This window comes from Lissotriton helveticus, chromosome 9, assembly GCF_964261635.1.
Source record: "Lissotriton helveticus chromosome 9, aLisHel1.1, whole genome shotgun sequence".
Classification (NCBI taxonomy): domain Eukaryota; kingdom Metazoa; phylum Chordata; class Amphibia; order Caudata; family Salamandridae; genus Lissotriton; species Lissotriton helveticus.
The window spans coordinates 1,153,098,566-1,153,122,516 of NC_136070.1; the positions used below are offsets into that span (position 1 = coordinate 1,153,098,566).

At 44.3% G+C, this 23,951-nt stretch overlaps 1 protein-coding gene across 1 annotated transcript in view; it reads left to right on the forward strand.

Annotated features, from left to right (window-relative positions):
- Nucleotides 1–23,951, forward strand: part of SELENOK (selenoprotein K) — a 42,784-nt gene that overhangs the window by 14,257 nt on the left and 4,576 nt on the right. The window contains exons 2-4 of the mRNA XM_078661587.1: nt 1,820–1,910; nt 8,725–8,811; nt 23,039–23,131. Of these exons, the coding sequence (XP_078517713.1) occupies nt 1,820–1,910; nt 8,725–8,811; nt 23,039–23,131 (271 nt within the window). The remainder of the gene's footprint in view (nt 1–1,819; nt 1,911–8,724; nt 8,812–23,038; nt 23,132–23,951) is intronic.

Here is a 23,951-nt window from a genome sequence, read left to right on the forward strand (position 1 = left end):
AGGTGTTTGAGAAAGCTCTAAATATGGTAGTGTATGAAAAAAGGCAATCACCCCCTGCATTCTGCTTGCGGGTTAAGAACAAACTTTGCAATGCTTTGCTTGTGAATCACAGTTCTTTATTCTGTGTGAGGTTCATGTTTTTCAAACCTATCAAGAATTAATGTTTTGTGCGTAACGTGGGTTGGATCAGTCCTCTTTAAACTGTTATTGAATAACTCTGTCATGTAAATGTGTATTGAAGCAGGACTTAGCCTTACTTAGGTCCTTGAACTGATGGTTTTGCCTCATCTGTGATCCATTCCTGCCATCATAGCCTCTGGTAGCAGGGGCTGCTAAATCTGTATAAGGAGCAAAGTTCCCAAAGGCGAGACCTATTGGCTAAGTCAATGCTTGTTGTACTGATGCGAACAAAGCTTGTCATGTACTTCGCGTTTGGAAACGTAAAGCAGGAGATGGGCTCATAAATGCCTCTAGAGGAAATGCAGAGTGACCACATTTCAAACTAATCTCCCTGGGGCTGTGAGCTACAGAGGGGCTACAGCAGCCGCATTCTGCCATGACTACCCCTCTCTCTTTGGAGCTTGCAGGAAAAAAGGAGGAAGCGGCTGGGAGCACAATGGGAAGAAGGAAAGGGAAGAGAAAGTGACAGTTGAAACAAAGGTAACGCCTCCTTCCGTCAAGTCAAAGAAAGGATTAACACTCCAGGAACTGGTGTTTTTTAATGGAAGTGCAGGAACATCTCTAATAAAATAAAAAGAGGCGGGAACACTGTTGCCAATAATTTCAGTTCACCTTGGCCTCCTCATTCAAGGTCTCTTCCAGATACCACTCATAACTGACATCCTAAAATATACATGTACATATCCAGTCTGGCCCCTTCTACTGCTAAAACTCACAGCATCTTTGGTACTTTCTGTCACTACTTCTGATGGAGGAAAGAAGGCAAAGCTGCCTTTAGCATTGCCATTGGGAATGGAATAGCTCAGCCAGATAAACATACCCCCAAATAAAACCTATTGGCACTTTGAAAAGCATCTAAACACCTGTTTGTTTGGAAAGAAACAAACGATTGTGCGTTATAGGATAGCCACACCAACCAGCCACTCAGGATTTTAAAAACAACTATGCATGTGCAGATGAATTGCTCTTTTTAATGTGCAATCATGCTCTGCCTGGATTGCTGGCTATATTAATTCTAAATAAAACGGGATGGATACATTGAATTTATCTGTGCTTTTTTAGAAGCCTTGCAAAGCTAGCCTAAGAGTAGGCTAAAAATGCAAACATGAAAACGTGATAGTGTAATGGTTACTGGTTCCTTTGTTTTTCTTTGTTTAACTTTCTTGTTTTCAAGCAAGCACATTCATGCTTCGTTATGATTAATGTTTTTAAATCTACAGAAGAGTAGACCTTTTGTTATTAAGGCAACTACTAAGGGGTGGGTTGCGGTGACCTGAAAGACATCAAGCTTAGCAAAAACACAATGAGTCTGTTCTTTTAAAAACAGGCTGGTAAATGGTGCACTTCTGCCAGTAGATTGAAACAAGAGCCTAAAACAGCGATCAGAAACAAATTATAGAAACTGATGTCTTTCCTTCACCTGCTGGAAAGTCCAAGTGACGGATGTTGGCAGAGAAGGCTTCGTTTCTGTGAATGACTGCATTTACTTTACTTTAGAAAGGCACTTATTTAGAGCCATTAATTTTGGTTTGCTGCTTTGTATTTAAGAATATTCCTATTCAATATACACCTGTCGCCTTTTAATTTTTAAATTTCTCCTTGTGCAATACATGTTTTTTTGTTTTTTATTTTTCTACAGGACAAGTATTGGATGGCCAAAGCCGATCGCCATGGAGATTATCGTTTATCACAGATTTATTTTGGGGAATGGCTGACTTTGTGGCTATGTTGTGAGTACATTTTTCAAGTTTGTGTTTCTCACTAAAAGGCTTATGGTCTGCTCATCTGAACGTGTATCCCAAATGTAGCCAACAAAGTACTGCTTCTGTAACTTCTGCTCTTTCAGTGGCTTGAACTTGGTCTGTTTTAAATGCTTGACCGGTCAGTCTTGCACTGGGAGCCATTACAAAAGAAAGTTGCAGAAATAGGTTTTCCTTGGTATTCTGAAGCACCAGTGTTCTTCTTCGGTGTCTTGATTTAGTTATGATACCCATTAGATGCTCTGAGGATTCAATAGGGCTGTAGATATCCACTCTTGCTGATGCCAAAAGGTTCACGCTCTGCTCTCCTGCAACTCATTTAAAGAGTGATTTATATGTGTGTGACTTCTAAACTTAAAGGATGATTGTTTAAATTGGCTTGGTGAGTTTCAGGGATGCAAATTCCCACACTTAAAATTAGGCATAACAGATCCAGCGAACCTAAGATTGAAGGTGAGTAGTGGCAAGTAAGCACTGTTTGTAATGGGGATGAGAGAAGTTGAGAGAGCAATGGTTTCTAGTGGTGTATGTGCAGGGAATGCTTCTGCATGTCTAGTGTGAATGTGAGGCTATACGTGCCTAGAACTGTAACGTTTCAGTAGGAATTACTGCACGTGATGGATTGAAGGTAGACAATAAACTTGAGTTTTTTGTTTGTAACTAAACCTGGCTTGAAAATGAAAGCATGCGAGAATTTCATCTTATTCAAGGATAACAAACATTACTCCTTAGGTATGAAGTTATATCAACAGATGTGACCATGTTCATTGTTCTCTTCCTGACAAGCGATCTGCACATTTTAGCCCATTATTCCCATTCTTGGTTTGGAGCAAGAAGTAGGTAGTTTACTTTATTCGATAAAAAATTTCATCATAAAAGTGTACAATTTATACAGTACATTAAAAAGATAAAAGTGCAGGGACCCACCAATCCTATGTAAACATACAGCATCACATACTACTCAATTTTTAAAATTACTAAGATATGGCTAAAAACAGTTTCATGAAAACCATAAAAAGACACTTCCAGCCTTGGGGCCAACTGGCGGTTAGGTTAAATGGGGGGTGGGCTTGGCCCTCCTTGTACGTGTCAGCCATGCACTACCCAAATATTTAGCTACCCCACACACCTTAGCAATAGGGGACGTATCCGTGCAGAGGACCCGTAGGGCCATTTTGTGACATCTAAGGCCCAACCCCTTGCATAGTGGTTTTAACCATATCTTCCCGGCAACCCTATATGCCGGACAGGCAAAGAAAAAGTGAGCCACGGACTCATTGGGTGCTGCACAACCAGGACAGGCTTTTGATAGATCACCTACATTTTTCCACCCAGAAGAGAAGTCATTCACCGGTAAGGTCCCGAGCCTCAGTTTTAGGTAAAGTGATCTGTCCAGTGGTTTCTCTATATAATCCAGAAAGGGTTCAAGTTTTCTTATCCATTTGATCTCAAGGAATCGCTGGGAGAGAGGGCCCCCTTCACTTCTGCATATGGCCATCTCCTGTACCCAGTCCCAGTAGAGCTTCTTGATCACTGACTTGGGAGGCGGTGTTTGGCTCAACCATACTTCACTTAAGCCCAGTTGCACAACCAGCTCCCTCAGGTTGCACAGCCACTTGATCTTATTCCCTGTGTTGAGCAAGATGAGTTCATCTAGAACTGCAGCATAATTGTGGAGCTCCTGGGTCCTTCTCAAACGCACCCAAAAAAGTAGTGGGCGCAGACGCACTATATATTTTATGGGACGCCTACCTGGGTCTAGCCGTAGTGGGATTAACGGGGTGGAAACTGGGAGGGCCACCAAGTCTCTCATAAACTTATTTTCAGACGTGGCTAGCTCTGTTATATTCTCGAACCCCCACAACTCGGATCCGTATAAGGCTGCCAGCAATACTTGACCATCATAGATTGCAAGAGTCGGTGCCACAGGTTTGCTCGACGACTCCCGCTGTTCCCTTAGAACCACCCCATAGACTCTTTTGTGGTTTAATAACATTTTGGCCAAGTGATCTTTCCATTTCATCCGGCTGTTTACCCTGACACCCAAATAGTCAAAGGAATCGACCAACTCCAAGGGGACACCATTGAGCGAGACATTATTCCTGAATCTCTTGGAAGGTGAAATGGCCATAAGCTTTGTTTTAGAGGTGTTGATGGTGAGGCCTCTATCAGTGCAAAACACACTAAAGCGGTCCAAGAGTTTTTGAAGACCTGTGGGGTATTTAGAGATCAAGATGGTGTCATCCGCGAAGAGTAGAGTAGGTGTTTTTCCCCCCGCCAGGGATGGCACATCTGCCGCTTCCTCCCTCAGATGATCCACCACTCCATTCACAAAGAGGGAGAACAGGGTCGGTGCCATAACACATCCCTGGCGGACTCCACTCCTCACGGGCACCCTTTCTGTCAGTTGTCCCTGGGTGCCCCATCTGATCCTCGCATAATTCCCCTCATGTAGCTTCACAATAAAACCCAAAAGTGGCCCTGGGAAGCCCATCTTCCCCAGAATGTCCCACAGCCTTACCCGAGGGACCAGGGCGAACACCGTTTTGAGATCTATGAATGCCAGATATAGGCTACCCTTGTTGATGGTCACGGCCTTCCAATAGATTGCAAAAAAACGGAAGACCTGGTCCATCGTGCCCACCTTCTGGCGAAACCCTGCTTGGAAGTGGGAGAGAACATGCTCCTCTTCCATCCAGACACCCACCCTAGAGATGATGACCCTGCCAACCACCTTCTGGATCACGTCAATCAGACTGATCGGTCTGTAATTGGCAGGGTCATCTCTTGCGCCCTTTTTATACACTGTTACCACCTCTGCTCCCTTCCATGAATCTGGCACAGGATAACCCTTAGAGATCAAATTCATTATTAGGGCGATTAGTCTGCCCCAGGCATCAGGATCACTCAAAAGAAGGTCCCCGTCCGGGCCAGCTGCCTTCCTAGGGGTCAGATGTCTAATGGCCACTATTACTTCAGAGGGCAGAAATGGTTCTTCGAGCTCCGCTAGGGATTGGGTCCTGGAATCTGAATCTGGGAGAGGTGAGTCTAATACTTCTCTCCCATCATACAGCGCAGAGAGGTGGGAATGCCATTGTTGTTCCGTTAAGTGGTTAGCAATGGGTGGTACACTCTGCTGCCTAGCCTTGTTGATCAGATCCCAGAACAGCATGGCATTCTTCATGTTGGCAGCGGATTTAAGATCCTGCCAATGTTGTTCCTCCCACTCTCGTTTAGCCAACACTATCGCCCTTGCATACTCCTTCCTAGCCGCTCTAACTAGTGAGGGATTCTTTTTAAGCAGGGCGACTGTTAACTCCTTCTGTTTCGCCTTACACTGGTCTGAATACCACGGGTTGCTGGAAGTGGCCGGTTTATTGTTCCCTCTGCCCATTTTGCCCTGGACTACAAAGTATTGTCCTACTTCCTCTATCGTGTTCTTGTAAGCCAAGGAAAATGGCGGCCCCTGGTCACTGCCATTTCTCAGTTCGAGATCCTCCAACTCTACTGTCAGTTCTGCTACATGCGCCCTAATCCTCTCAAGATTCCCTTCCTGGAGTTGAACCTTATCCCATTTCAGCCTGCGATTACCATTGCAAGGGACAACCTCGCTGGTTGTCTTCAAGGGGGCTTTATTCCCTCTTCCCTTTAATTTACCCCACCTTATCTTCATGCATAAGGGGTTAAGGTCGCTGTCCTGCGAAGGTACGACCTCCATATCTATTAGGTCGCACCACAATATGACATCCAATAGGATGTAATCAATTCTGGACGGGCCATTGAGCCTATTAAAGGTCATTGCTCCATCACGGTCAGAGATTGTCCTAGCATTTAATGCTCTTAAATTAAATTCCATGGTCAGGGCATTGATCTGAATTGCCCTTGCTGACCATTTTCTAATTGGAGCTAGTGACAGGGCTGGGATAGACCATCTAGAGTCCTCCTCCTCTATACCCAGGGGGTCATCCCTAGATAGGGGTTTGAATGTTCAATTGAAATCCCTTCCCACTAAGATTTTAGAGGTTGTGGGACATTTGGCTAATACCTGTTCTAGGATCGTCAATGTATCTGAGGTTGTGTCCCCCGGAGTCCCTCTAGAATAGATATTAAGAAGGTCTATCCTGCTCCCCTTGCTATGTCCTGGGAAGGAGATATGCAAGATATCCCTGGTCACTGATTCATGAATGGTAATATCCCAGTTCAATCCAATTTTTACCCAGATGTGAAGTCCACCCGCCGGTCTACCCTTGCCACAGCTTGATGCAGGCACGAAGAAGGTTGCATAACCAGATTTGTGCACTGGGAGCAGGCTCCAGGTTTCTTGGAACATGCATACGTCGAACTTCTCGATGAACGCATTCCATTCTGGTAAAAACATATTTTTTTGCAACCCAGCCACGTTCCAAGATAGCAAATGGATAACCCTGTGGCCTATAGCAGACAAGTCAGAGGTGGATCCCTTATTCCCACCTGCTCACAGGAAACAGGCTCACTAGTGTCTTCTAAGGAACTAGCTAATTCCAGGGGTAAATTGGTGTCACTGATACCCCTCAGGATCTTTGTTTGTAGGGTAGCAACAGCCCCACTGCTATCATAAAAATTGGGAGCTATAAGGTCCACTTTCCCAGTCGCACAATTGGTCGCAGCTATAGGAAACGTGTTCCCCCTATTTGAGAGACTTGGTGATAGTGCATGTCAATCCACCATATCCAGGCAGCTAAACCTATTCATAATCGGGAAGCCCCCCCAATTATCCCTAGAAACTGGCTCTGTGGGTGGCTGCTCCCCCCAAGGCCCCTGATTCCAACCCCAATCTCGATGCCCTACTCTATGCCAGTTGCTGTTAACTCTAGGATCCCGAGTGGGCCCACTCATTGGGGGGTAGAAAAAGGACAGTCGTCGTAGATAGTGGCCTGTATTGGATATACCTTCCTTTTCAACTCTCTTCTCGGCAACTGGGGCTGGATTAGGATTGGTGTTAACCGCTACTGGTGGGGAGTTTTTAGGGGCTTGTACATTAGTTTTTTTACTGCTTGATGTGTTGCTCCCAACTTTTTGGGCCCCCGGTGTTTTTTGGTAGATGGACTTGGTACAGAGATCGGCTAGTTGCTTTTCCATGTGGGATAGCCTATTCTCGATAGGAGAGAGATAACATTTAAGGAGCTCTTCTCCCTTCAACAAAATTTGGGTGTCAGCCGCTTCCCTACTAACAATTCTCCTAACCGAGCTAGTTGGACCTTCTAAATTCCCTGCACTCCCAGTCTGTGTTATAACATCACTGCCCTGAGGGTCCTGGTTTATGTTTGGTTTTAGGGTGACAACCCTAGTAGTCTTTTTCTGATGCCGTCCCCTTCCCCTCACTTTTTTGATTTCTGTATCTTAGGGATGGCGCCCTACCTCCTGCCCCTCAGTGTAGTAACGCTTGTGTCTTCCTGAGTGGGACTGATAACTAATTCCGGGGTGTTTTCCAAATCTGTGCTTAATTGCGAAGCACATGATAGGTGAGACACTGAAAGGTCTACCGTATTAGACAAACTACATCTATTAACATGTACATCTGCCTGGACATCTATAAGGCCCACAGCCTTAGATTGATCAGGAGTTTTGGCCGTGGCAAATGGACCCATAGAAGATCTTTTCTTTGCCAAGGCGAGGTCTTGGGACACCCTACGCTCCATTAATGTGATCCCTTGGTCTATAAAGGTATTGGCCCTTATGATAAAGTTGTCCAAGGTGCCTGTTGATAGGGCCCCTCCTGCAGCAGTTTTGCTTCTGCTCCCTCGGGTAGACATTATTAGAGGTACAGATCACCAGTCTGAGCAGTATGTAGCTGTATAGAAATGTGTATAATGTTTACAAAATGTACATACTGCAACTCACCAACCGAGGTTAAAAGTGAACGTTAGAGGACTGGCCCAGCCCGGCCTCCACCGGTCTCTAACGGGCTTGAACGGGCCCGCCCTTGGCCCGGCTCGTCCCGCGCACGTCCCGCGAAGCGGGTCTCTGTTGTGCTTTTACGCGCCTCCTGGCGCAGTCGCGGCGTCAAACAAGCGCGCCGCCGCTGAGGCTGCCGGCAATCGTAGTCCCGGGGCGGCGACGCTGCTTCAACACCCCCGTGACTCCTGGCGGTGGCGGCGTGGTCCCAGGTGCTGTGAGGCAAGGTTGCGGCGTTACAGGTAAGTGGCACTCTGTGGTACTGTCCCCCAGCTCCGCCGGTCTCTGTTGTGCTTTTACGCGCCTCCTGGCGCAGTCGCGGCGTCAAACAAGCGCGCCGCCACTGAGGCTGCCGGCAATCGTAGTCCCGGGGCGGCGACGCTGCTTCAACACCCCCGTGACTCGTGGCGGCGTGGTCCCAGGTGCTGTGAGGCAAGGTTGCGGCGTTACAGGTAAGTGGCACTCTGTGGTACTGTCCCCCCGAGCGAGAAGTCTGCTTAATCACTCTGTGAAGTGGCTCCATAGTTTAGAAATAACAAAAGACCTACCTTGAACATAATATGGTCTTTATCGATATGTGCTGTAGTCTCGTTTGTTTTCCTGTTTTAGTTTACATATAGGAACATTTGCTTTACCTGAAAAGTCTGGGTTTCCATACGCCTAATTGTAATGTCAAATGTCTCAGTGAAAATAAAAAAAAATACGTATCCAGTTTATGATAAAAGGAATAGTGTTTTGTTGGTATTTTTCAATGCCATAACCTATCAGAATTATTCCATAGACTCTTGTGTGAATTTGGATATACATCTCATAAAAATTAAACTTATGTTTTTCTGGCTGGTGGTTTTAGCTTTCAGAGCATGATTCAGCCTGATGTCTCAAGGAGGAGGGGATGCATCTCGTCTTCATCAAGTTCAAGACCAGATGATGGAAGAGGGTATTTTATTATTCTCTAATGCTGAGTGAATCTTTCCAGCTATGATATTTGTTCTGCATGATGAAAAAATTAGAACGATAAAGTAATTGGTGTCATACACGTTCATTCAGTTTGTTTTGTCAGAATATGCTGAAATATGTAATTGTTGTTTTATAAAAAAAAAAGACCTCCCCTCAGTCAGTTTAATAACCTCATTAATAGAAAAGTCATCCCACACTGTCAGCTTTTGCAATATTTTCTTGAGTTCACCCTTCTGAATATACATTAGATTTGAGTCCATTATATAATGCGGAAATGGCTACTGTTTAAAGGGTCATTGTAATCGGATGTTAAAATGAGTGCCTGACACATTTTTTAAGGTCTTACCTAAATTTTAGCTCGCAAGCAATTGATAAGGGAGAAATGAGAACTGTTGAGGGGAGCCCCCTCCATGATTTGTCCTAGATTTTTTTTTGTTATTTGTCAACAGTGGGAATACTTTTCAATACAGAGCGTGTACTATAAAATGTATTCTGACAATTTACACACCACATTTCCATGTTGAGGGGGCAAGATTGCTCAGTAATTAAAAAGAAAAAATAGGTTGCATGGATTGATTAATTCAAGTATACCACCATCACCTTTTTTGAGGTCCTAACTGCGAAGGGTATGCTCTGAAGTGGATACCGTACTCACTGTACCATAGGATTTAATCTGAACTTCACTGACATGGTCCAACAAGACCTAACTAGTCTGGATTTCTTGGCTTCCCACCCATAGGGGACTTTGCCTAGCAGTTTGAATTTGGCTATTCCAAAGTAGCCAGACCATGTTTGGTTGCATTTGGCTACCCTCTGTCCTGAGTGGCATAGTGGCACCAAACCAATGAACTGGTGAAGGCTGAGATAAGTTCAGGCATTCAACATATCACTTTTTACGTTTTTTGGCTTAGCAGGTTACACGCTTTGGCAGATAGCTGTGTGATCTGAAGTTTAACCGTTCAGATCCAGGCCAACTCAGCATTTCACCCCGCCACATACGACTAAATTGCGTACTTTTAAGTTGAGTGACAGTAAACTGTTATTTAAACAGCATAAAACAATATAAGGAAAATATTAATTTCAGTATGAGCTCCGTTTTCTTCTTAATGAACATAATAGTGGATGTATTCTTTACTGTTAAAGTTTCTGCAGCATGAATAATTATTACTTCTAAAATTTAATAAACTATCGTAAAACATTTACTGCTAGAATGCACATTTTACCGAACACACCCTTTAGGATGGGTAGAGCCACATTACATGTAGGGTGATGTATGTCTCCTCTTTCAAAAATCTGTGAAACCAGTCTAGTATTTATTTGGTCTACCTGTATACTATATTTACTTTTGTGGCCTTTCTAAGTACATCGCTCGCACTATAAACCAACAAACATCTGTACCGCTTTGAGAAGGGGATGAGGTTTGAACTGAGCTGAGACATTCATAGCCATCAAGAACCTTATTATTTGTATTCTGCCCAGTGCTCGTCTAGAGGATACACTCCAGCCTGTCTTATTTGTTACTTGAGTCTGAAGAGAAAGTGATTTCTACAAAATTGCACGAGTCAAGTGAAGTGGGGTATAAAAAGACCACATTTGACTGTTGTGTTCGGCAGAATGTGATTTAATTCTGAAAGCCTAATAAGACCCCTTCAGCTCTAATTTTTGATAATTCGCAAACAGCTGAAACTGTAAATTGCACTGAGAGTGACACATATGTCCAACAGGACCTAATAGGGCTGAAGGAAGCGCTCATTCAGTAGGTTTCTTGAATAGTCATTCCTGCATGACTGACAGAAAGGTTTGCTTTGCTAGCAGTGTGAAAACTCAGTTCCCCTTTTTTCTATTAATTACAAAAATTCAGTTTTCAGAAAAGACTGACGTAATAAGCGATCATAGCAAAATGTCAGGCTGCTGAACCTCCATGAACCCCAGTTATAGAAGGAGTTTAGGGCGACCCTGCACTTTACCTCCTTTAATATACTTTTTGGTCCTAATAGAGAGATGGTAAAGGTATCCTGAGGTGGAATTTCTTGTGGAAATTTGTAAACGACCACACAGCTGAATCTGTCTGCCTGAAGGAAAAAACATTGACTGTGGTTGGCTGTTGTGCAAAGTCATGAATCTGAAATCTATCTGCCACACCTGTGTGGAATAGCATAATTCTGTGCTAGGCCCTAGCCAGCTGTGAAAAATAGCGGTTACCTAGGGTTTACTCAGTGTGTCACTACCACCCAGGATCAGCATTGTAGCCAGGAAATATGTGTATACCAGTTTACATATATGTGCCAATATAGTTGGTGATTTTCAGATTTCTTCCAAGTTGCGTTTCTTTTGATGTTCACTATTTAAGGCACTAAAATCATTTCTTCCAATTCCTTTACGTAAAATTAGTTGAAATTGAGAATAGCTGCCCCTGTTCACAGAGTACTTCAATCCAAATCAGTGGCCTTTTCATGAGCACTGTACAAGAGCAATGCCATCTACTTTGGACAACATATGTTAATTCTCCAACAAAGTCGCACATCTTTATGATTGCTCAAAAGTTTCCTTTTATAAAGTCCGTACAGAGGTGCGAATTTTAATAAAATATCTACTTGCCCATGGGGCACGCTGCTTCATAAATCTATTCATATCATTATATTGGCTCTGAATACTTGCAATCCCCTTAAATTGCCATGTTTCCGCAGATCTACATACGGGGGCTGAAGGTAGTGGTAAGCAATAGTTCCAGGGTTACAATGCCCCTTTTGAGTCTGTGCAAACCTAATAACTTGCATGTTTTAAGGGTTTTCAACAACTCTTTAATCTTTTCCCATACTGAGAAATATTGGAAATTTTATCCTGACAATGGCAGACATAAAACTTCTTCCAAAGTTGGGAAAAAGTGGTTGGAGTGAAAGTGAACGTGCAAACACTCAGATTAGATTTTCGCATGCGAAAATCTACACATGCATATTTGCTCATGCTAAAATGCAGTTTACAAATATTTTCTAGGAGTACTGTTTCTTTTCCTACTTCTCTAAATTCTTGGGAATTCATGAAAGCAGTATAGCTGCACTTTATAATGTGTGTGTATGTATGTGTGTATATATATATATATATATATATATATATATATATATATATATATATATATATATATATATATATATATATATAGGCGCTCGCGTGTAAAAACACAGCCACACTCGCAGGGAGAAACTTGAACTCGCCTTTCTTGCCACAGCGTGCTTGAATAGCTGAGGAGCTCAAGAAACAGTGATTCAAATCCCATTTCGCCGTGGTATTCCTGACGCGTTTCGAAGGCTCCCGCCTTCTCTTCAGAGGATTTGGCGAACTGATGATGGGAATGCAGGTACCAGCCCTGATAATGACCATGGCACGCCCCTGGTGGGCAGTCCAAATGTCCCAGTGCCTGATGGGACTGGTAGTCCTGTTTAGTCTTGGCGCCCCATGTGTGGAGCAGGGCGGACGAGTGGTCTCCCCTCGCCAACCAGGCGACCTCACGGTAGCGGAGTAGCAGACGGATGTATGCCCGTCGAACTAGCAAGCTGGATGCTTGCCCTGGTCGGCTCCTACCGTGAGGCTGCTTGGCGGTGCTCAGCGTGTATGCAGGGTCACTGCTAGCTCGTTTCCATCATGGCGCTGCTGCACTCTTCTGGCGGGTGCGGTAACAGGATGGTGATGGGTCCATCCACATATGGGCGCTCGCGTGTAAAAACACAGCCACACTCGCGGGGAGAAACTTGAACTCGCCTTTCTTGCCACAGCGTGCTTGAATAGCCGAGGAGCTCAAGAAACAGTGATTCAAATCCCATTTCGCCGTGGTATTCCTGACGCGTTTCGAAGGCTCCCGCCTTCTCTTCAGAGGATTTGGCGAACTGATGATGGGAATGCAGGTACCAGCCCTGATAATGACCATGGCACGCCCCTGGTGGGCAGTCCAAATGTCCCAGTGCCTGATGGGACTGGTAGTCCTGTTTAGTCTTGGCGCCCCATGTGTGGAGCAGGGCGGACAAGTGGTCTCCCCTCGCCAACCAGGCGACCTCACGGTAGCGGAGTAGCAGACGGATGTATGCCCGTCGAACTAGCAAGCTGGATGCTTCCCCTGGTCGGCTCCTACCGTGAGGCTGCTTGGCGGTGCTCAGCGTGTATGCAGGGTCACTGCTAGCTCGTTTCCATCATGGCGCTGCTGCACTCTTCTGGCGGGTGCGGTAACAGGATGGTGATGGGTCCATCCACATATGGGCGCTCGCGTGTAAAAACACAGCCACACTCGCGGGGAGAAACTTGAACTCGCCTTTTATGCCACAGCGTGCTTGAATAGCTGAGGAGCTCAAGAAACAGTGATTCAAATCCCATTTCGCCGTGGTATTGACTGTGGTTGGCTGTTGTGCAAAGTCATGAATCTGAAATCTATCTGCCACACCTGTGTGGAATAGCATAATTCTGTGCTAGGCCCTAGCCAGCTGTGAAAAATAGCGGTTACCTAGGGTTTACTCAGTGTGTCACTACCACCCAGGATCAGCATTGTAGCCAGGAAATATGTGTATACCAGTTTACATATATGTGCCAATATAGTTGGTGATTTTCAGATTTCTTCCAAGTTGCGTTTCTTTTGATGTTCACTATTTAAGGCACTAAAATCATTTCTTCCAATTCCTTTACGTAAAATTAGTTGAAATTGAGAATAGCTGCCCCTGTTCACAGAGTACTTCAATCCAAATCAGTGGCCTTTTCATGAGCACTGTACAAGAGCAATGCCATCTACTTTGGACAACATATGTTAATTCTCCAACAAAGTCGCACATCTTTATGATTGCTCAAAAGTTTCCTTTTATAAAGTCCGTACAGAGGTGCGAAGTTTAATAAAATATCTACTTGCCCATGGGGCACGCTGCTTCATAAATCTATTCATATCATTATATTGGCTCTGAATACTTGCAATCCCCTTAAATTGCCATGTTTCCGCAGATCTACATACGGGGGCTGAAGGTAGTGGTAAGCAATAGTTCCAGGGTTACAATGCCCCTTTTGAGTCTGTGCAAACCTAATAACTTGCATGTTTTAAGGGTTTTCAACAACTCTTTAATCTTTTCCCATACTGAGAAATATTGGAAATTTTATCCTGACAATGGCAGACATAAAACTTCTTCCAGAGTTGGGAAAAAGTGGTTGGAGTGAAAGTGAACGTGCAAACACTCAGATTAGATTTTCGCATGCGAAAATCTACACATGCATATTTGCTCATGCTAAAATGCAGTTTACAAATATTTTCTAGGAGTACTGTTTCTTTTCCTACTTCTCTAAATTCTTGGGAATTCATGAAAGCAGTATAGCTGCACTTTATAATGTGTGTGTATGTATGTGTGTATATATATATATATTTATTTATACATATAACATGGGTGCACTTTTGAGTCTTTCTTTAATTATTGGGGCCATAATTTGGTCTGGCGTTGACATGTCCTTTTTGCATTTATTAAAATTCTGTCTCTTTCTCTCTGTGTATCGACTGGCTTCACTGTGAGTGGCAGTATTCTGCTCTTCCACAAGGAGCATATCGGTGCACAAAGTAGTTTTGCTAAGTGCCAGTAACTACTGTGGCAGTGAGTGCTTTTTGAGACCAAAAACAATTTTTGCTTTTGCTAATGTTTGTTATAATGGCGAGGGCCCAGCAGTTCCACACCACTTAGGTTTTACAAAAACCATGTCAAAACAAGTCCCACATTGACAAAACTAAAAAGCTGACCTCCAATTTTAGACCTTCTGACTTTGCCAATGCCTGTTAATTTTTGTTTCCTGTTATCTTATTGAAACTGGTTATACTGATTTACCATTATGAATATTTTTGGGAAATAATAGCATGTATCAACACATGTTACTAAATGATGCTGCAAAGAAATGGTACCTGACATTTTACAGTAGTTTAGCAAAAATGTTTGTTTTCCCGCTTTCATTTTTTAATGAACATTTTATTTTGAAGCAAAAGACATGCAGATGATGGACGGAATGCAGAGCAAATCAAACATTCACCCCCAGTCAAGAGATCTGGGTTAAATCCATCGTTCTTTGACTCACAATGCCGCCCCAGTTTAGACCCAGCCATATGCAAATCAGATTTGACCCTGTGCCTCATGGGAACAGTCCAGCCCAAACTGCCAAGCCAGGTCCTCCCGGGACCGGAAATAAGCATCCTGGGACCGGTTTTGGGGCATCACCCCTCATCAGCCAGCCTAGCTTGAATCCAGTGACACAGTGAGCCAGGGACCTATGTCTGGCATACCTGGTGCACTTCGAGTGAGAAAGCAAAAGGCACGCAGATGATGGATGGAATTCGGAGCTAAACAAACATTCAACCCCAGTCAAGAGATCTGGGTTAAGACCATGGTTCTTTTGCTCACCATGCCACCCCAGTTTAGACCTAGCCATATGCAAATCAGTCTGGACCCTCTGCCTCATGGGAACAGTCCAGCCCGAACTGCAAAGCCAGGTTCTCCCTGGAACGTAAACAAGCATCCTTACAGCCGTATGCAACCCAAGATGCATGTTTCCGGTCCAGGGAAGACCTACCTTGGCAGTTCAGGCTGGACTGTTTCCTTGAGGCACAGGGTCAAGACTGATTTGCATATGGCTGGGTCTAAACTTTGGTGGCATGGTGAGCAAAAGAACAATGGCTTTAACCCAGATCTCTTGACTGGGGGTGAATGTTTTGATTTGTTCTGCATTCCGTCCATCAATTGTGTTCATTTTATTTTGAAAGCAAAGAATCATCAGTCTTGCTTTCAATCTTCTGCAAATTTGGGAGCTTTATACATAGCCTCATATTGCTAAACTTCGAAAACGTGTGTACACAGTTTTATACTGTGACCACTGTCAGTAGTGCAGTCAAAGCTTACAATGTTTACTTAGTGAGCTCACCCTAATCATAAAGGCATTCAATTATTGAATCATAAATACAAGTTTGAACAGCATTAACATATGGAAACAAATATTACCTTAACTGCAGACAGGGCTATACACTGATCCATAATGTGGTACTGCAAACTGGCAGCCAAAGGGTTTGTGCTGCAGGGTGTTGGGCCAACTTGTCCCAAGGACAAAATACACATGAAAACTTGTTGGCCTTGACCTCAAACAATATGTCCTGGGCGTCGGACTATAGGAATTCCACATCCCTGCGGTAGTTGGAGTGTTGCTCCTGTTTTAAGTCTTTTTAGCTAGTCCTGATGCAACAGCACTGTGAGGAACTCTGGGACCTTCTGTGAAAAACGAAGTAAGGGAAAATGAGTCTGATTGTTTCATGGTGAAGAATGTGCTTCTGGTAATTTGGTTCCCTTGAGAAGCAAGCGAGAGGTTGAAATGCATGTTTGCTCCTACATTTCTTACTCCACATGATGATGTTGGGGAATGGCCAAGTACTTTGGGCAAGATGGACATAGGCTGACAGTCCTCTCATGTTATACAAGTCTAGATTCCTGTTTTGGATGAGTTGAGTGTCAGATGATTGACCCACATCCATTGGTCTATGGCTCAAAGCCTGCGCTCCATGCCAGAGGTGTTTAGATCTGTTGGGGTTTCCAACTTGTTAGACCTGGTTTCCTTGGTGTGGTTTCCCCTGACGTTTGTGCCTCTACCTCCTGTGTATTTGATGCTATGCTGGATTTCGTTTTAGCTGGCTTAGATGCTTTGGGCACTTTGCCACTGCTGATCAGTGTCAAAATGCAAGTGCTCCCTGTGTAAATTGTGAATATGATTCGTTCTCCCTGATTGGCATATTTGATTTACTAGTAGGTGCCTAGTAAAGTGCACTAAGTGTTCCAGGGCTGGTAAATCAAATGCTCCTAGTGGGCCTGCAGCACTGATTGTGCCACCCACACGAGTAGCACTAAAAAGAGGTCTCAGGCCTGCCACCGCAGTGCCTGCACACAATTTGTTAACTGCCATGTCGTCCTGGCAAGTGCACCCACTTGCCAGGCCATACCCTTCCCTTTCTGTGCACATAGGGCACCCCTATAGCAGGCCCAAGGTACCCCCCTGGGCAGGGTGCAGTGTATTTGAAAGGTAGGACATGTACAGATGTGTGTACCATGTCCTGATAGCGAAATACTCCTAATTTCGTTTTTTCACGATTGAAAGACTATCTTGCTCATAGGACAGAATGGGGAATGCTGTGTAACATTTTACCTGCATATCTTCCCATAGGAGTGAGATGGAAAATTGCAGTCTGGTATCCCTGAACTCAGAATTTAATAACACATCTATTTTTTTTTTTTACCAAGGATGGTTTTTAAATTCTGTGTTTGAAAATAGCACTTTTAGAAAGTGGCTATTTTCTTGTTCAACCTTTCTGTGTGCCTCTGCCTGGTTGTGGATTGGGTGTGTGGCTTTGGAATGACAGGGGCTGGGGTGGTTCCAGGAGTCTGTGTGAGTCAGCCTGAGCTGAAGAGGCCAATCTGCATTTGGAGTGGTGGGAGGAGTAGTATCTTTCCCTGACTAGGGCTGTGCCTGCCTTCCACAAAAGACTGGCTCCAACTCCTGCGGGGTGCCTGAAGACCCTGGCCCACCTTCATAAAGGAAGGAAGTTGTGCACTGGCAGAGTGCACCCAGAACTGGTTTGGACTGGGTCAGTTTACACATATAGAACAAAGACTTTTGGGGTATAAATGTGAGAGCTGAAACCCCTGTAATTTAGACTACTTCGTGATCTAGAGGAACCTGCTGCCAATTAGGATAGCTGAAGAGAATGAGGAGAACTGCCCTTGCTGTGTGTCTGGGGCTGGCCTGCAGTTTGCTGTTCTGCTGAGGAGTGGACAAGGGACTTTGCTGTGTGCTGTGTCTCCCCTGCTTGAAAATGACTTTGCTGTGTGCTGAAGGAAGCGTCTCCAAGTGCCTGAGGAGAGTTGGCCTCATGTTACAGAAACTCGGGGATATAAAAGTGTCCAAGAATGTCTTCTCGACGCTTTGTGCGTGTGCTTGCACCCAGCTTGTGTCCTGCGTGGAGCCTGTGTTGCTGAGGAGGGCTTTGCTCGTGATCGCCTCTACGTTGCCGAGTGCATGTTCTAGCACCCAGCTTGTGACTGTGAGGAATCCAGGAGGAAGCTGCGATCCTCTGCGGGCCTGCTTTCACCACCGCCGTCCGGAGATCTACAAAGTGCTGCGTGCTTGCTTTCACCGCCGCTGGCCGAGATCTACAAAAGTGCTGCATACCTGCTTTCACCGCTGCCGGCCCACGATCTACACAAGTGCTGCGAGCCTGCTTCCACTGCCACTGCTCGAGTTGACTGCCCGAGGCTGGGATCGCCAAAGAAGGAGCCACGTCACAGCCGGAGCGGTTACGGAAGGTTGCCTGGTAACCGGGGCTCCTCCGCGCTGATCAGCTACTGCCGACCGGGACCACTCAACAGAAGACGAACCGCATTCCACAGGTAAGATTCGGATCGAAGTCCGGAGTCACAGCGTGTGTCGCTGCCCTGGGGACGGGTTATGGCTCGAAGGGGGACTGCTGACTGTCGTGTAGATGCAGAACGGGATCGGCTGCCCCGGGGCCTGAGCTACACCTCCCTCCTCCGTTGAATACATTTGGGGGCATTATTTGGCAGTGTTGACCGCAGAGTCCGCAGTTTTAGGTGGCATAGCCATTTGAAGGCTAGGAGAGGCACCGCACACCGATAACTGGCGCCCAGAAACTAAATTGTTAAGTTGTTTGATTACCCTAAAGAATACAGTCCCTACAAGTGCTGTATGTTGGGGACTGTTGTTTTCCTTACATTCTATGTGCCTAAAGAGACTACTACCACTACCAGTTCACTTTTGGTCACATCTGTGAAGTACACAACCTACAAGAGGACACTTACAAGAAAAGATTAAATGTGTATGTTGGAATTTTTGTCGTTTTGGTCTTGCAGAATTTAGATAGACATCTTTATTTTTATAACAACCTGTGTGGTGTCCATTTATGGTGTTTCACTGTGTTACTGTGGGTGTTGGTGCAAAATACTTTACACATTGCCTTGGGGATAAGCCTTTATGCTCGTGCCAAGCTACCAAGGGGGTGAGTAGGGGTTATCTACAGTGTGTTTCCCTCTTATCCTGACTTGAAGCAAGGGTCCCTATTTGGTCAAAGATACCTACCTCTGCCAACTAGAGACCCCCATTTCCAACAGAACTTATGAGTCATTGGTGCAGTTTTATCTGGTTAAGATGAAGTATTTGATGATGTTCAGTAGCAGGCTAACGTAGTTGCTGAAAGTAGTACAGAGAAGATGGAAACTTGAGAAACACCGGAGTATGGGTAGAAAGTAGCTGGAAAGCACAGAAGAATTTGGGTGATGCTTCATCAGATAGGTCAGAAGAGATTCACTTTAGGAGAGCTCCCTAATTCAAAGATTTCAGTAGTTGGTACGGTCTCCGAGGCGACCTGCCCAAATGTAGCTGGATGGCTGCTCTGTGTCAATTGGTTGTGGTTGTTTTGCCATCCCAAAAGCAGATCTGGGGAAATTTTGTTACTGTCCCCGAAAGCCAGTTTGGTGGTCTGGGAGTAGGTTGTTTTGGGCCAGGAAGTTGGAGACCGGAGTACAGCTAACTCTGTCAATTCTGCAGCCCGCCCATTAGTCAGTAGCTAGCTCTGTCTACTAGCTCAAGGTTCTTCTTTATGATCGGTGTTTTTAGGGGGTTTAACGTCTTTGGGAAACATGTTAAAGATTAGCAAGTTGCTGATTATGATTCTTCCTGGAATATTGCATTTCGTGATGCATAGGTCCTAGGGACATGCTAGCCAGACTGCTTCCTTGGAGCAGTTCCTTTGAATTGGGTGACAGAGAGTTGCTTAAAGATAGCTGGGAAATTCTGTATGCTGGCAGATCTCCTCTTGTTCTTTTTGTTCTAAATATGAGCATTGGTGAATAATGTGCTTCAGATGTGGCGTTTCTAGGTCTTGGTGACAAGATGGTGCGCGAGAGAGTCGCAGAAGGGTCCACAGGATTTTTATAGCAATATATTCTGGATTACAAGATTATGAAAGGTGCCTTTATAACTCCTAAAATGAGTATTTTGCCTTGGAGACCTACTGGGACAGTAGTCTTTTGGCTTTCTTGGTGGACCTTTTGTAATAATTTGGATAGTTTTATTATTTATTTTGATGTTCTGTTTCTATTAGGGAGCGAGAAGTTCTTGCAGGTTATTACTCTGTCAAAGCCTTTGGATAGCCTATGATAGAATTGTTTCTCTTCTGTTGTGCGTTGAGGTGGCTAGGTAAGAGTCAAGCGCAGTGTGGATGACTTTGTTCCATGGTCTGTGGAATGTGTTGTCTGTTTTTCTTATTGTAGTGGTACTTGTGGCGGGTGTACGTTGAAGGAGATGAAGTGGTGTTACTCCAGATGATGAGAAGATTTCCTGTCCCTGCAATGAGTACTTACGGGGAGAAGAATGAGCCATGGATATGTCCAACTGACTGTGTTGGCCTGAAGACAGTTGGAGAGATGCTGAGAGCCTCTGGGTTCCACAGAAAGGATCTATCTTGTTTGGGTCTCAGATGTGGTAGCTCAAACCAGAGGTCTAGGTTGCCCAGAATAGAGAGATTGTTGTTGGTAATGTTAATGTGGGAAGAGGTAATGCGTAAAAGCATTGGCATGTGTTTGCTTGCTTGTATCTGCACAGCAGATGAGTTGCTATTCACATGTAGTTGGCAAAGTCTTGAAAGCTCATGGTTGTTAAGATACTCATGAATGACTAGCTTTCCGCCAGTCTTCTTGGGGCACTGTATGGAGAGATGGTGTTGGATGACCGTGTAATGCAGCCTCATCTTAGAGCCTCGGTTTAGGAGTGAATAAAATGTCTGGATTGGCGTCTGAGATAAAGTTATAGATATTTAGACAGTTCTTCAAAGATTGTGCATTGTTTAGGATTCAGCTTAGCTAGCTGTTGGTTGTGGAGTGCTGGGTTCATGATGGGCTCATGACGGGGAGGGCTACATAGAAGAGAGGGAGGAGGGATTGGGGATAGTGGCCAGGCTTATCTTAGAACTTCCAAGATGTGGAAAACAAACCTGATTTATTTAAAGGGCCAATTGAGATAGTAAAGTGGGTTGCTTAATAGTTGAGGAGAGACCGGAACTGTTGAGAGGTATGGAGTCAACATAGTGCTCAAGGGAGAGGAGGAGTTGTTCAGGTGAGAGGCTGGCAAGAGCTTTCGTTTCTTGGGGCGTAGTTAAGAGCGAAGGTGTAAACCCTCTGGAAGATGCAGCTTTCCAAAGCAACAGGTTAATTAAGGCTCTATGGAGAATGCAACTAGATTCTGTATCCGACACAGCTTTTCTAATCTACCAATTAGTAAGATTCTGCGGAGGAAGTAGTTTTCAAGACCTACTGGTCAAGTAAGCTTTTATAGAGTCCACCGTTGTGTGTTGTAGGTGCAACTCACTGGAAGATGTAGTTTTCCACTACCAACACGTAATTGAGATTCTTTGGGGTCCACATCAGAGTTGCATTGGTGCAACTACTGGTAGAAACACATTTTAAGAGGCAGAGATTAGTTTATGCTTTACTGCTCCTCAGCAATAGCAAATATCAAGCTTACCTGAAGGCAGTTGATTTACCTGTACTCAGTTGTTTATCATCTGGTACAACTCTTAAGAGTACGGGATGAGAGTGGGGCATGTGCCTTCTGTGAGGTCGTACTCTTCTTCGGGGGGGATATACAAGGAGAAGAGGTTTGAGCCCAAGGCCCTTAGCAGACCTAAACAGGGAAGAATGTCTTAATCTCTCAGCCTTTAATTGGGACAGCATGGCAGGAGAGATGACGAGGGTTGACATTGAAGATCACATGAGTAGTTGTGTGGGTGCTGTTGCAATTAACTTATGGTTAATTCTCGAGGGAAGGTAGTGGGTAGACCGAGGGCGGGACAAGAAACTGGTGACTGTCCAGGGAGGGGCAGCACTTGGAGTAAAATACCAACTGGATATAAAGCAACTATAAGCGGAAATCAGCCAGAAACAACACTTGATTCAGACAAGTACAAAGCACACATAGACTAGCCTAAGTTTAGGCACAGGTAAAGAGAACAAATTACTGGTAACACTGCGACCAACAAATGTATTCTCAGTCATTTTGTTTCGTAGCTCCAGGCTTTAGCAGTGATCTTGCACAAGAACATTCTTGGGCACAGATCACCAGTTTAAGATGGCCGGCTCTTCCAGGCCTCGAAAGAGGTGATGTCGAATGGTTGGCCTAAACAGGTCATGTGATTCTGTTGGTGGGCAGTCCACTCAACTACCCGTATAGTTACAAGAAGCGGGCAGGTGGAGAGGAATGTGAGGTCCATACTCTGTCTGGGGAGCACAGTAGGGTACCAGAAGGTGGTGACAGGAGGAGTCCCAGCCTAGAACGGCGCAGCAGATCTAGAAAGCTTAATAAATTCAGCACAGGCAAAGGTAAACGGAACCAGAAATTGCCCTTGAGTAAGGTAAGTAAAACCATACAGAAAGCAGTCCCAAATTAGGCGCATAACAGGAATGCAGTGCAGGTAATGCTGCAAGTGGCACAAATACTGTTCTGTCTGATGTTATTCCAAACCAGGGCTTAAAGCAACTCCTCACTAAAGACCTCTTCTTGCACTGTGTGCCTGTTTAAGATCCATGTGTTGGCTATCATATTGATAAAACATTTTCAGTATTGTTAAAAGTGATATATTTGGGTTGTTTATGATACTTTCCTTTGGTCAGAAATTAGGTTTCTTTAATAGAAAATATTGGACAGCACTGTTTAACGATCTTCCCAAATCAAGACACTGATGGACTCAGAACATCTTTTTTTTTTATGATAGATGGGATAGTTAAGTACATTTGATTTGAGTTTTCAAATGACTTTTGTATGTCTGTGGTGCAGAACTTTGTTTCCTGTGTAAAATACCATTTGTTAGAGTAATTAAGTTTTCAACACGTGGCCCAGAATTAGGACTGCATAGATAATTCTGTCTCCCTCCTATGCAGCTTGGTAAAGACTAAATATGAGCCTCTCTATTCTGACAATCACATGTTCACTGCATGGCTTATGTTTTCTATCTTTTTTATGAGGCAGGGTATTGCCTTAAATTAAACCAAAATGAGAGTTGGGTTTACTAAAGGGTTTACACCTACATCTGAGGTGCATTCTTAATTCATCAAATAAGTGCATTCTTAACTTATGTACATCTTGGTCCCTTGTTGCAGGCCACCTGGATATCCACGCCGCAGGATGGGTCGAATTAATCACATGGGTGGAGGTCCTTCTGCCCCACCAATGGCTGGAGGTGGATGAGGAAGGTATTTATAAATGTATACCATTCACTATACCGGTTATATTCTAATTGATTTAAGGATTTATTGAGTCTTCAGCTTGTGTATCTTTTCACTTTTACAGCCTTCATTTGATTCAATGTTGGTAGGGACTTGACCGTTTTTCATGTACAGCCCTTGGCCATTACACAGTTGTTTACATTACTGAAACATTCCCGCTAATAGAAATTTACAAATCTCAGTAGAGGGAGAGGGATTAAGTACTGAACTGTGCTTACTTTTCAAGCTCAAACTGTTGATTATTTAGCAGTGCAAAGGAACAAACTATGGATAACGTAGACTTGATCGAATTAATGTCTTTCTACGGGCCTCCTATGTAAGTGAAGTAGGCTGCAATGGTATCTGAAAACATTTCACCTTCCTGAGGTTTTATTCTAGTCATTATACTATAATGAAGCAGTATCACAACAGTAGATTATTTTCCACCATTAATCCTTACCTTAAATAGTATATTCTGCCACCAAAGCCTTGTTTCTTCAATTTGCCTTCTACTATTGGTAGTATCAACAATAGCATTGGAACAAGTAGTATATTAGTGTGTTGCTACTGAAGTAATAGCAACCGTCCTAGTAGCAAGGACCAGCAGTTGTTGTACTGCTGACAGTAGAAGTAGCAGCATTCGTACCAATGGTAACCAAGCTAGAGATTGTTGAAATAGGATTACCAATACTAGCAGTGTTAACACTTGGACTACTGCTAGTGCCTGTTCTATTAATGCTTTTGTTACAACTGTTACTGCTTATACTAGATGACAGCATCAATACTAGTACAACATCTAGTATCTGTA